The sequence below is a fragment of the Hippocampus comes genome, unplaced genomic scaffold (assembly GCF_001891065.2).
Source record: "Hippocampus comes isolate QL1 unplaced genomic scaffold, H_comes_QL1_v1.1 scaffold100, whole genome shotgun sequence".
Classification (NCBI taxonomy): domain Eukaryota; kingdom Metazoa; phylum Chordata; class Actinopteri; order Syngnathiformes; family Syngnathidae; genus Hippocampus; species Hippocampus comes.
Genome location: NW_017805282.1, coordinates 53,997 through 68,620, shown reverse-complemented (window position 1 = coordinate 68,620; position 14,624 = coordinate 53,997). Strand labels below are relative to the sequence as shown.

General features: G+C 44.9%; 1 protein-coding gene and 1 long non-coding RNA gene across 2 annotated transcripts in view; one reads left to right on the top strand and one right to left on the bottom strand.

The window, feature by feature from the left end:
* bach2b (BTB and CNC homology 1, basic leucine zipper transcription factor 2b) overlaps positions 1 to 14,624 on the bottom strand; it is a 49,847-nt gene that overhangs the window by 2,506 nt on the left and 32,717 nt on the right. Inside the window, exons 3-4 of the mRNA XM_019871518.1 lie at positions 5,440 to 6,939; positions 488 to 694 (exon numbers count right to left, since the gene is read on the bottom strand). Coding sequence (XP_019727077.1) covers positions 488 to 694; positions 5,440 to 6,939 — 1,707 coding nt within the window. The remainder of the gene's footprint in view (positions 1 to 487; positions 695 to 5,439; positions 6,940 to 14,624) is intronic.
* Positions 3,567 to 13,929, top strand: LOC109516752 (uncharacterized). The gene is made up of 3 exons (XR_002168408.1): positions 3,567 to 4,135; positions 10,435 to 10,439; positions 13,920 to 13,929. It is a non-coding gene; the product is annotated as an uncharacterized LOC109516752 (long non-coding RNA).

Below are 14,624 nucleotides of genomic sequence, written 5' to 3'. Positions count from 1 at the left end.
ACAGCGGTTACCAGAGTGGACAGCTATCCAAATGTTGTTTTCTCTTATATGAATTAATGTCACAGTTATGTGTCAACCACTACACTGGACCCTTATGTGTGTTGCCATCCACTGCCATTATTTCTTTTTCAAACCCAAAGACGAATAAAAAAGCTTGAGAGAAAAATCTTGATGTAGGTTATCATTATTTGTGCATGAAAGGGTTAAAGCCAACCGTAACCTTTATATCATACTGAGGGCTAATTAAGAGGATGTGTGTGTGTGTGTGTGTGTGTGTGTGTGTGTGTGTGTGTGTGTGTGTGTGTGTGTGTGTGTGTGTGTGTGTGTGAGCTTTCTAGGAGTGACCGAGAGGAAGCTGCTCATGAAAACAGAGTAACTCGAGGGCAAAGTGCAGCCTTTGCATTTCATTCAAAATCTGTGGGAAGGTGTGTGGTGAAGTGAGGAGATCCTCAAAGACAAAAGAGTTGGCAGAGATGGATGGACTCACCAGTTTTCTGATCTCGCACTCAAGATTCAAGATGCAGTCAAGTTTTCTCTTGCGGCAGCGTTGGGCAGCAATGCGATTCTTGCTCCTTCGCCTCACATCATGGATGAACTCAAGCTGCTCTGAGGTCAGTTTGTGCATTTTCACCAATGTTTGGAAGTCATTCCGTGGAAGATTTATGATTTGATCAACAGGGAAAGGAAGCTTCACCTGGAACATTCACAAAGAGGTGGTTGTCAAAAGTCAGAATATTTTAAATAAAGACGTGACAGAAACGAATGTTACCCGGATACGGGTACGGGGAGAGCATGCAAACTCCACACAGAAAGGTCGGAGTCGAACCCTGCCCCTCTGCACTGTGAGGCCGACATGCAAACCAGTCGCCCACCGGGCGTTGGAAAACCGAAACTACGCTCTTTAAAAAAAAAAAAAAAAATCTTTATTGAACACGTCTGCTCACAATGGAACGCTACACGAGGAAGCATCACTTTCTCGTCTACCCGAGGAAGTGTCACTTCCTCGTGTAAGGGAGGCGAGAGGAGTCAAGTGGCGCATTCAAGTGCGCTCAGTTTGGTCGAGAACCGATTTTCGGTCGTAACCTGAGGCATAAAAACTTGAAATTTTTGGTCGAAAACCGATTTGGTCGAGAACAGAGACGTTCAAAAACCAAGGTTTGACTGTGTGTGTATATATATATACACACACAGTGATAATTTTACAGTTTAACCCCAGTGAGTCCCAGGGACTCTTTGATCAGAAGTATGAAGTATGAGTCCCATTATGCATTTAGACAGTCCCAAATTTCGAATTCTGAAATGGTCAACTTATTCAATTGCATATGATAATAACACAAACAACAACAATATACATTGATGATAGGTTTATTTCTTATAAAAAAAAAGACATTTTTGTGGACCAATCGGGCTTCTTCTTCACTGAGTGTCTTTGTCGTTCTTGAATAGCAGGTAGGCAACGGCGCTGATCAAGCCCTTTAATTGAGTGGATGCCACTTTTTAAAGAAACTTAAAAATGTCACCCATCCCCCAGGGGTACGCGTACCCCCATTTGAGAACCACTGCTTTAGGTTGTAGCGACGCCACTCGAGTGAAAACGCAACGGATGTTACACATCAAAGAGCTTTGATCTACGACAACAGCTAAGCTAGCCTAGCCACGACAACAGCTAAGTTAGTACAGATGACACGACGCTCGAGGTCGGACGGACGCACTCTTTGGTAACCTGTGTTTTCCCTTATTCTCTCTTTTCTATCCAAATATCTATTTTTCTACAAACAATAGCGGTCTTGTCCACGATGTCTTTTTTCGTTCCACCGGGGTTTACCCAATGTGTTCATAAAGAGACTAGAATCCCTTTAAGGTCATTACTTTTCATCCAGAGTCAAGGAATATAATGTATAAACTGCCTTTTGAAAAAAACAATACAGCTGGATAGTTACAGCAAAGTAACAGGGAGTGGCCCAGCGCCTGTAAAATTAAGTCAATGCATCAATGCGCCTAATGCATCACTTTGCTGGGACACCAGGAATTACTCAACAATGATCATGCAGTGTGCGTCGCTGCATGTCATAATTCTGTTCATGATTTGGACATGAACAAGTGGCAGGCTGTATTAAAAATAGCAACGAGCTGAATCTAGCCCAAGGGCTGTCGTTTTCCCACCGCTGATTTAATGATTCTACCTGCCATTAGAAATGACTGGCATCTAGCTTGATGAACAAATGATGATTGTGCACGTTTGCCTTCAATAAACCATAATTTCCCTCGGCATGCCTGAGGAGATCTCACAGCACACTTGGGTGCCATCGACACCCTGGTTGGAAATCACTTGCAAGAGACAACACGATCAAGCTTATTACTTGGAGTAGGATACCAATTGACCACAAGATGGCAAAATTCCATCAGTGCGCGTCAGACGTTAGCTGTCGCTTAGACAGCAAGTCTCGGAGAGGCATAACAAAGAGTACGAGGAAGAGGAATTGGCAGGGGATGAGAGGAGCTGCAGCGATCTCTCTCTTCTACCTTTCATATCCGATGGCAGAGTCTGCACAGCTCATGAAGAACAAAGTCAAGCAAAGACGGAAGAGGGCAGAGAGGAAAAGTGAGAAATGCTCTACACTACCACTTCTCCTGCACAGGCTGCCTGAGGCCCCAGAGAATAGAGGGCCGAGATCGTCTTCATCTGTCGGGTGCTGCAGTAAGCCAATCTAACGCAGGTTCTTTCTACAAGAGCACCCAATCGTGATGGTTGAGGCTCAAATTTATTCGGGAACCATTAGTGCCACACTCCGGCCTTGTCATGACAGAAATAAAAATATTTCCATGTATTCAAGCTCATGAACAATACCCCTGGCCATCCTGGGTTGCATTTGACGAACTACTTTGACAGGCCATAAGAGTTGTGTAGGAAAACCTATAAACAGGGGTGCATATTAGTGGTGCGCAAGTATGCATGTGAAATGAAAATCAGCCGGATTTCATTGCCTCGCCGTGCATTTGTGTTCCAAGCATGTTGCAGCCACGTTAGTTTAGTTATTAGGCCCGAGCAGTGACCTCTATAATTGGAAGGCATATGTACCAGCCCACAGCCTACGAAAAAAGTCTCTTGGAGCAATATCCTGAACCTGGGAAGAGACAACCCATTCTTATCTGACATATTTTTCCTCTAGGGTGAACCAGATATCCTTGATATTTTCTTGGAAGAGTGTTCAGACTTTCGTGATGTTGAAACGGGTACTTGTGATGTTTTGTGAAACGCTCCTGCCGTTGCTACGCACTGTTGTTTTTGAAGGTCTAAAAATGCACAAAAAGTCACAATAGGCCTGGCAAACACAATCCATATTTTACAGGTTTATTGAGGTGGCCATCTTAAAAAAAAAATCCACTGTGTCAGTACACCAACGTGCCAGTACCCCAAAGTGACCCACATCTTGAGCAGAGAAGCCCAGACTATCCTGTCCTCAGCCACTTCAGCCAGCTCTTCCGTGGGAATTTTCCAAGGCGTTCCCAGGTCAGCCGGGTGACAAAGGTTCTCCAGCATGTCCTGGGTCTACCTGTTGGTGGGACGTGCCCAGAACACCTCACCACGGAGGTGTGCAGGAGGCATTCTAATCAGATGCCTGAGCCACCTCATTTGGTTCCACTCAATGTGGAGGAGCAGCAGTTTGACTCTGAGCCCATTCTGGATGATCTCTAACGGAGTGCTTGAACACCCTGCGATAGAAAATCATTTGGGCCGCTTAGATTGGGATCATGTTCTTTTACTCAGAACCCACACCTTGTGGCCAGAGGTGAGTGTAGGAATAGAGACTGACCTGTAAATTAAGAGCCTTTGGCTCAGGTCTTTTTTCACCGCGATGGACCAACACCAAAGTTCGTATCACTGCAGATGCTGCACCGATCCGCCTGTCACGTTCCATTCTTGCCTCACACGCTACTTGAAATCCTCCACTTGGGGAAGCATCGCCTCTCCAACCTTCATAGGGCACTCCACCCTTTTCCGAATGAGGACCATGGTCTCAGATTTGGAGGTCAGCAGTACCACATAATCTGTAAAAAGCAGTGATGAAATACTAGGCCACCAAACGAGACCCCCGCAATTCCTTGGCTGCACCTAGAAATTTTGTCCATAAAGGTTGGAACAAAATCGGTGACTAAGCGCAGCCCTGTCCAACCCTTCCTGGAAATGAATCCAACTTCTTGTCAGCAATGCGAACCAAACTCTGACATCGGTCATCCAGGGACTAAACAGCGCGATATCAGGAGGTTCGATAACCACATACTCTTGAAGCAACCCCCACACAGCTCTCCAAGGGACACGGCCAAATGCCTTATCCAAGTCCACAAAACACATCTAGACTGGTTGGGTGAATTCCCATGTACCCTCGAGGACCCTGCAGAGCGAGTCCACTGTTCCACGGCCGGGGCAAAAACCACACTGCTCCTCCTGGATCCTAGATTTGACTTACAAACTCTCTTTACCAGCACCCCTGACTAGACCTTACCAGAGAGGTTGATCCTCCTGGAGTTGGAACACACTCTCCGGTCCTCTTTCTTAAAAAGGTGGTAACACCCTAGTCTGCCAATCCAGAGGCACAGTTTTTTTCTCTTCAATCCAAATTTGCCCATGCACATGTTTGTACAGTTGTTTAGGTGTGTGGGTGTGATTTTTCTAAAAGAGGACATTCACGGATCAAGAGGCAAGAGCACACAACATCGGATAATAAGGTACACTTTACAAAGCAGATTTATCACAATGCCGTCAAGCCAGCAACATTTAAACAGCCAATAGAGCATTTACGGGTGACACACTTACTTTGAAACTCAGATTCACATGACTTCCGGTGCACTACCACATGACTAAGGCTAACTTGATGATCACAACAACAGGGCCACTAATGACGGCCACATCACTTCAACAAAAGCACTCCAGAATATGAATTCCAAAGGAATCTGAACAGTTAGTTGTAAAATGGTGTCAAATAATGTGTGACTTAACATAATTGTGAGAGAGAATATTGTATGGTGTTTGAGGACCTGGCCAGTGCTCATTGCTATTTCGATGCCCTGGTTTCAATCCTAATAAGTGAACTATGCTGCTCTGGGAATTAGCATAAGTGTATTATAAAGGTAAATCAAGGGTTTAAGATGGGATGTAGTATCCTATTCCAACATACTCAGAGTACCTTGTGTGACTTCAGCGCTGTGTGGATACTTCTCACATAGTATGCTATACTGTATTCGTGTATTGACCAAAACATTTTCAAGGTAGCAAAACAATGCCCCAATTATAGAAGCATTTAATATACTGATTAATAAGACAAATTATAAAAACAGTCGGGTGAAAAATAACCCACAATTATTGAATTGTTACATATTGGACAGCCTTCTGGATTGTAAATGACGGCTTCAAGACCGCATATGCAGATTTGCACTCACCTCAGGGCCACGCTCTTGTACAGTACAGGACTCGCTGTCTCCTTCTGAAAATGAACCTGACTCATCGCTGGAATTGGTGCCATAGGACTGTTCACATTTTATCTTGGGTTGCCCCCGGTTAAAAACATCCCCGACACTGTGTTCCTGCTGGTCGACATTAAGGCAGCGGGCCATGTTGGAGCACGGTGAGGAAGAGAACTCAAACTGAGGCAGGCTGCACGGAGAGCCACCGCTGCCATCTTCTGCATAGGAGTATGACGAACAGGAGCTGGATGTCCTGGTCCGTGTCTCGCAAGGCGGTGAGCGCGGGCAAACTTTTATTGGAACCGGGCAGCTCGTGTTTGGCCGCGGGCGGCACAGCAGTTGGGGTTCGGTGGAGGTGGTGCTGGGAGAATAGGCCTGGGAGGTCGGAAGGGACTGGCTGGCTCCAGGACACATTCCCTTTGGTATGTGCTCAGAAAGCTCAATTTCAAAAGAATTCCCACCGGGGTAGGAATGTGCTGGGGTTCCAAGACGATTGCAGGCTCCTGAGGAAAAAATGACACTTCGTCGATCAAGCTCAACTTCCTGTTTGCAGATTTCATCGCAGGACGTGGACTTGACGGACAGACCTGCAGTGAAATTGTCAGTGTTCTTTGGGGATATTAAAGACAAACTTAACTCCCCAGCAAAAGCTCTGAAGTCTTTTTTGTGATCTCCCTGAGAGTTAATTTTGTCCTGGGGACAGACAAGCCTGTTGGCAAATAGCTGCTGCGATGTATTGGGCGGATTGGAGCGGTCTGCTCCTTTTTTGAATAAGGCTCGGACGCAGGATGCCGACTTGGTTCTCTTGATGATTTCTGAAGACACAGGATTATCCATCTCCATTGCGAGCCCACTATCCTTATCCCGAGTGTCCTGCTCATCCCCCGAGAGGCACAATGAGACGGCCTCTTCCTCTGTTTGTTGTTCTACTTTGATCTCCGCCAAAGGCAACCTGTCCTGATCTGGGACTCCCCCACTAATCCTGCTGTCTTTTATTGTGCTCGGGAAACCTGAGGTACTGGTGTCGGAAGAGAAATCATTATTGTGCTTGTTGCATGCCCACTGGTATTTCCTGTACTTCGGGCATCGTGGCAGGTCTGATCCACTGCGTCGATCGATGTCCAATCGGCCGTCTGTGAAGTTACTCGGTATAGTCATTGCTAGCCGATCCTCATCGGGGCACTGAAAGGCGGCAAGATCATCAGCACGTCGTATCCTTGGGGAGGAGGGCATTTCGGCCTCTGACTGCATGCTTTCATACTCTGAGTTGATGCCCTCAGCAGCCACATTGTGACAGTGCAGCAAGCTGTCCTCGCTACGCAGCTGAGCTTCCAGAAAACGAAAGCATGAATCCTCTAGGTTGTGCATGCGCAGGAATTCGGCACAGCGGATGACCTCTTGAATGTTTTCTTTGCTGAGTAACAGCTTTGCGGTGTAGGCAAACTGCAACAATGGGATGAATCCTCTAGCAGTGACCTGTAAAATAGCAGGGAAATTGTCATGATTACTAGAACGAGAGTCATTGTCTAGAGTACTTGGGTGTGGTGAGAGCCTGTCGCCTGCCATCTGTTCTTAAACAGCCCACAGCAGATACTAAAAGTGCTATTTGCTACTAATGAATTTGTTTTATATACTTGGAGCTTTTCACAATATGCAAAAACAAATTATTATTTACAAATAAACTCATGACAACATTTCTTTTTACAACACTGTGGTCATGAAGATAATAAATTTTTTTTACAAGCCAAAATGGTTCCCTCCGCTTCCTGCTCTGTGTCAAAGCCCAAATTGTGAACATATGACATGAATGATTCCCAAGTAACTGCTTTAAAAATGGTCAGCTTACAAGAGCTTGCTCCTGTTTTGGTTTCTGGATAAAGAGATGGGATTCGGCTGCTGTTCAGCGCAGGGACAGATATTTTCTCGTGGGTTGCAGGGACTCTGACCACCCCAAAATCCCCACATTAAACTTATAGATTATATAAAACCTTATAGAAAGGTTTTCAGGTATGAAAAGCATGATTAGGTGAAATTATTACTTACAAGAAAAAAAATGTAAGTATCATCCGGTAGTCGACTCGGCATATTCACCAGCTTTATTCGTTTCCGAAGGGTACAAGCAGGGATGAGAAGCGTAGTTGGGGTGGAAATGGTGGCGACAAAAAATATATATATATATATATCTCCACACTCACCCTATTTATTTTGTTTTCAAATTTTAAATGGTTGGACGGTTTTGGGTCATGATGGCAACAAGTTACACTAATGCCGATTGTGAACGGTGATTGAGACCAGTCAACAGCATAAGCCATACAGTACACACATGCACACTTTGCCTTTTTCTTGAGCTACAGGTATACTATATTAGAGTATATATTTCCTTAGCTTCCCTCCGTGAGCCTTCCCCTTACCGTGGTGGAGGGCTTTGTGTGTCCAAATGAGCTAAATTGTCTGGGGCTTAATGCCCCCGGCAGGGTCACCCATGGCAAACAGATCCTTGGTGAGGGACCAGTCAAAGCATGGCTCACAGATCCCTTATGGCGAATAAATTAGCGGTCCGATCCCCGGCTACAGAGGCTATTTCTAGGGACATGGAATGTCACCTCTCTTGCACGGAAGGAACCCTACATGGTGTGCGAGGCAGAGAAGTTCTGACTTGACATAGTCGGACTTGCCTCGGCACACAGCCTGGGTTCTGGTACTAGTTCCCTCGAGAGGGGTTGGACTCTTTTCCACTCTGGAGTAGCCCACAGTGAGAGGCGCAGAGCAGGAGTGGGCATACTCACTGACCCCCAGCTCAGTGGCTGTACATTGGGGTTCACACCAGTGGACGAGAGGGTAGCCTCCCTCCACTTTTGGGTGTGGGAACAGGTCTCAAGAGGGGGAAGCAGTGCACCATTGTTCCTTAGAGGAAGCAGATCTGGTGATTCAGAGGTGGACTCTCCAATCTCTGTGGTAACAGAGGTGGTTAAAAACGGTGGCAAAGCCCCGGGGGTGGATGAGATCCACTCAGAGTTTCTCAAGGCTCTGGATGTTCTGGGGCTGTCCTAGTTGACATGCCTCTGCAACATGGTTATCGGGGAGAGTGCCTCTGGACTGGCAGACCAGGGTGGTGGTCCCTCTTTTTAAGAAGGGGGACCGGAGAGTGTGTTCCAACTGTAGAGGAATCACATTACTCAGCCTCTCGAGTAAGGTCTGTTCAGGGGTGCTGGAGAGGAGGGTCCGTCAGCAAGTCAAGTCTCAGATTCAGGTGGAGCAATGTGGTTTTCATCCCAGTTGTGGAACAGTGGACCAGCACTAAACCCTTGGAAGAGTCCTCGAGGGTGCATGGGAGTTCCCCCAACCAGTCTACATCTGCTTTGTGGACTTGGAGAAGATGTTCAACCATGTCCCTTGGGGAGTTCTGTGGGGGGGTGCTATGGGGGTATGGTGTTTCGAACCCCCTTATATGGGCTGTTTGGTCCCTATACCACCGATGTCAGAGTTTGGTTTGCATTGCCGGCAGTAAGTCGGATCCGTTTTCATGTGAGGCTTGGACTCGGCCAAGGCTGCCCTTTGTCACAGATTCTGTTCATAACCTTTATGGGCAGAATTTTCTAGGGGCATCCAAGTTGTAGAGTGGGTCCGGTTTCGTGGCCTCAGTGTTGCATCGCTACTTATTGCAGATGATGTGGTGCTGTTGGCTTCTTCAAGCCGGGATCTCCAACTCTCAAGTGGTTGGGATGAAAATCAGCACCTCCAATTCTGAAACAATGGTCCTCAGTTCGAAAATGGTGGAGTGGCCTCTCTGGGTCGGGGATGATATCTTACCTCAAGTGGAGGTGTTTAAGTATGTTGGAGTATTGTTCACGAGGGAGGGCCAGATGGAGCAGGAGATCGACAGGCGGATCAGTGCAGCGTCTGCTGTGATGTGGACTTTGTATCAGTCTGTCATGGCTAAAAACGAGCTGAGCCAAAAAGTGAAGCTCTCGATTTACCGGTCAATCTACGTTCCTACCATCGCGTATGGTCACGAGCTGTTGGTAAATCTAAATTGAAAAGGCTCAAATATTTGGTATATCAGATTTCCTTTTTGGGCGCCCCGGTGGTCGACTGGTTAGCACGTCGACTTCACAGTGCAGAGGCGCAGGGTTTGATTCCGGCCTTTCGGAATTTGCATGTTCTTCCCGTGCCTGCGTGGGTTCCTCTGGGTACTCCGGTTTGCTCCCACATTCCAAAAACATGTGTGGCAGGTTCCTAAGTGTGAGTGTGAGTGTGAGCGCGGATGGTTGTTCGTCTCTGTGTGCCTTGCGATTGGCTGGCAACCAGTACAGAGTGTCCCCCGCATACTGCCCCAAGACAGCTGGGATAGGTTCCAGCACGCCCCGCTACCCTTGTGAGGATAAAGTGGTTCAGAAAATGGATGGATGGATGGATGGATGGATGGAGGAAAAAGTTTGGACACCCCTGGTCTAATGTCTTTAATAAAAGTTACCAATATTAAGGGCATACCAAGGATGTATGGTATGCTCCTCATTGAACAAACTTTGTTGCAGCTTTGTTTACAGATGTATTGTTTAGCTTTAGGCTATACTATATTAGACCAGATAATGCCTTGTGTAGCGGTACCAAGTGTCCTCTGGTCAAGTGTCTGGAGCCTAAAGCTTAATGGTTTGTAAGACTCTAGCTAATCTCTGTTGTGGCCATGTGGTGGGGAATGATAGAGAGAAGCCTTTCCATTTAAACCTAATGCCAGTTAATTAGGTATACTCCTGAGCTGGCAGAATTCTTGGCCTGCTTTGGTGCTTCGTTGAAACACGTGAGACAAAGGGTGTCTAAAGAGCCTCTTACTATGACCCACTGTTTTAAAGATCAGCATGAGGTTCGCAGTTGACTGTGATTATTGCTTTGCTCAAATTCAGCAGATCGCCAACTGTTACTGATATGGTCAGAAATCCCTGACGTTTTTGGCATTTAGAAATGTTAAGTAAGTATGAGTATGTGCCGCGCTCCTTTTCACCCATGCCCATATTTCTGCTCTGAGCTAGTTTACAGTGAGCTCATAGTTCAACAACAGCAAAGCATATCAGCTATTGTTAGGAGGATGCTGCTGACTTGATAGCCATGAGTGGGGGATGGTGTGAGAGAGAGAGTGAGAGAGAGAGAGAGAGAGAGAGAGAGAGAGAGAGAGAGAGAGAGAGAGAGAGAGAGAGAGAGAGAGAGAGAGCGTAAGTAGGGGTGTGGGAGTTTCAGTATGACACCGTGGGGGAGGGTAGAGGCTTTCTTTTCACTTTACGTATGAGCATCCGCAATATGAGTGGTACAACCACACGTACACTCATTTCTACACACATGCAGGATACAATTTAGAGTGGCTCTACAGATATAAATCCACTGAATCAAAATCACTTTTTTTTTCGTTTAAAGGAGGCCCCCCTTGAGCCCGTATGTCACTGAACGGCGAAGGTTTGCAAGTGTGTGCGCACGTGGCGGAAGAAAGCAGTTACAAAGATGTTCGCCAGACACTCCCAAACAGCTTTAATGTTTGCAGTTTCTATTGTCCCCATCCAATTTCGAACGTTGTGAATGTTCCAAATTTCTCTGTGACAATCATTAAAATTGTTGGCGAACGAGATATGGCCTTTCAAGCTCAAGTTATCACAAGTTTGTGGGCACGTAGTGAATGTTTACTTGTCAGGGTTCCTAAAAGGTTGCCAACAGTTGCAAAATGTTGCAAACAGTTTTTCAAAACTGCAAAGAAATTTTGAACACATTCAAAATTTGATGGCGACATTTTTTTAGAAAAAGAAGAACTGTTTGCAATAAGTACTATTTGTTTGGGAACATCGTTGCAAACTTTTGCAACCCTTTGCAACCTTTAATGAACCCTGACAAATAAACATGTGCTATGTGCGCGCACACTTGTAAACCTTCCCCGCTGAGTGCGATAAACGCTTAAGATATGTGACTGGTATTTCATGATTATTTATCAACAAAACAATTTAAATTAAGTTTACCAAAAAATGAAAAATGCTTGATACACAAAATTAAGTTTGTAAACTCTTATTTTAGGTCAATAAACTCCATAACATTAATTTCTCTGCTCGGCCTGATGCCCAGCTGATCAATGTGCCTTCGCGTTGTTGTGATGTGACACAACAGCTCAACCAGAAACCGCTAAACAAGCCTGCTAAGCAAGGTCAAAGTGGGGCGTCACTTGTACCTGCCTTTCGGATTGTATTTAATCAGAACCCATGAACGTAAACTGGGAAACGATCGTCGAATGCTGCTAATAGCTAGCGTACGTGTGGAAACATACGGAGGGATATCATAGCTTGAATGAGACGCATTGGCCAACCTGCCGCAGTTTATTCAAACACGCTTATTAATAGGAAGGCTAAATAAGGAAAAGATCTCAGCATACCAATGGCTCTATTTTCAGTTAGTCTCATCAGCTGCCGTCTGCAGGTTTACATCTTTATGTGTGCCCTTCAACACCACTGCTAAAACCGCAATAGTAGCCGAATGAGGGAAGTTTAAAGTGAGCCAGAGTGTTTGTAATTGATTGAAATTTTATTTTCCTTACTGTTGGCTACTTTTTAAAAACAGTATAATGACCCATATCCTGTTTAAAATCAATTACTGATCTATTTACTTCTATTACATTTCATTACATTACAAAGCAACATTCTCATCTTGACAAAAGGCCGCCAGTGATTATTGTGTTGTATTGTCTGAATTATTATTGGCCAAAACTTCATTTTTGCATTACACTCGACAGTACATTTGTGTACAGTGTATTTTTTTTGCATTATTATGCAATATATGCAATGTATGAATATTGTTTTAGTGTATCCCCCCTTCATCTCTCTCTCTCTCTCCACACACACACACACACACACACACACACACACACACACACACACACACACACACACACACACACACACACACACACACACACACACACACTATTTCTATATTTCCCCAAAAACAAGATAATGTTGGGGCGATATTGCCCAACTATATTCTGGTGTATTTTTTGGGGGGGGGGGGGCAAAAAGCCAAAGAAAAGGAACACAAACACATGCACAGTTAAGCCTTTCAAGGTGGATGAAATTATGAGTAGAGAGATGTATTGAAAAATGATAAGAGGTCAGAAATCCCCAAAATTTGAGGATACGTTTTTCAGATACATTTTGGCTCAACTACAAAAAGTGCTCAACCTTTAAGACTACTATAATCCCTTTGAAGATATAATCACATGTCTATTGTTATCATGTTATTATGACTTCAAGATGGTGCCGCGAAAGTGGCTGCCTTTACAGCAGCTCCGATACTTTTTGTTTTTCTTTCTTCCTGTCACAACTTTGCTGCTATAAATTGGGAATTTCTCCATTGTGAGACGAATAAAGGTTTTCTTATTCTTATTCTACTCTGCCACTAGACAGGTAAAACAGGTTACTATTCCATACCACTGTTGCCGGTAAAATCCCACTTGATAACCCCCCCCCACACCCCCAGCCCCCTCCGCAACCCACACAGTGGATTAAATCAGATAGTGTCTCGTAATCCGCTCACAGTGCAGTTTAGTACAAGCCAGACTTTGGGAGGACATGAACTCACATCTATAATGTTTTACAAGTCTGCTTCTGACCAAGCAAATACCATTTGGTTAATTTATTAAGTATATACATGGAAAGAACATTCATCTCTTCAAATTAATATTGAGGCAACTTTAGCACACAGATTAAACAAACCAAATGTGTTTGATTGTTGAGGAATGGACAAAGGAAATGACACAACAAAAGCAACTCAAATGAAAAAAAAGAATCAGAAAAAGTTTACTTCCAACACTCCATCGAACACCCAGAACACAAACACAAACAATGCACGTCTTAAAATCCCCATGATGATTCCAATTAATGGATGTGGGTCACCGGGGGACCTCCTCTGGAGCCAAGCCAGGTGGTGGGGCTCCATGGTAAGCACCTAATGCAACCAAGGGGCCCCGCCGGGCATAGCCCAAAATAACGTGCGTCGCCCTTCCCATGGGCTCACTACATGTGGGAGGGGCCAAGGGGGTCTGGTGCAAAGAGAGCCGGGTGGTGGCAGAAGGCGGGATCTTGGTGCTCTGATCCCAGGCTACAGAAATTGGCTCGAAAAACTTGGAATGTCACCTCTCTGAAAGGGAAGGAGCCCTTGCTGGTGCGTGAGTTTGAGAAGCTCCAACTAGATCTGGTTGGATTCGCCTCGACACACAGCTTGGGTTCTGGTACCAAGCCTCTAGCGATAGAAACTCTTCCACTGTGGTGTTGCCGAGCAGATTTGGGATTACTTATTACCCTGCGCTCAAAGTCACACCTAGGGACAATTTAGAGCGCTCCATTAACTTGCCAAGCATGTTTTTGGAATGTGGGAGGAAACCAGAGTACCCCGCAGAAAACCCACGCAGGCTCGGGGAGAACATGCCGGAGCCAGAATCAAACCCTGCACCTCCGCACTGCGAGGCCAACGCGCTAACCAGTTGACCATCGGACCATATCGAGTCCCTTATCCATAATGGACCATGCATTGCAGATCTGTAAGTGGTCTCATTGGAAATCACAGCATTTGAATTTCAATAATATTCTTAGTTACATTTAAGCGCAGTTGGCATCATTAAAAAAAAAAAAAAAAAAGTCTTGAAGGAAATACGATTTCAGACGTACTGTAATTTAATACAAAACAATGAGGAAAAGGAGAGGGGCGTGAATATATTTCTGGGCAATGAGTGGTCCTGATAATTTAATAATGCTTGATTAATTTCCATCAATAGATATTTTTCACTTAACGAGAGGTCAAAAATGTACCGTATTGGCCCGAATATAAGACGGCCCTGATTATAAGATGACCCCCTTTTTCAAGACTCAAATTTGAAAAAAGACTTTTTGAACACCAAATTAATTTTTATACAGAAAATAATTCCAGTACATCTGAACAAATGATTATAACAATATATTTGAGAGAAAAAGCATTTTATTTTGCCTCATTCAAATCTTAATATCTGAACATTTAAATATGTAAACTAAAGTGCAATCACATTCGTAAATGAACAGCTTCGGGTTTTTGAAATGTAAATGACATCATAACTTCTCCTCAGCTGCCGGTTAGCCTGGCCGATCTTCGACCCACTTTTCTCC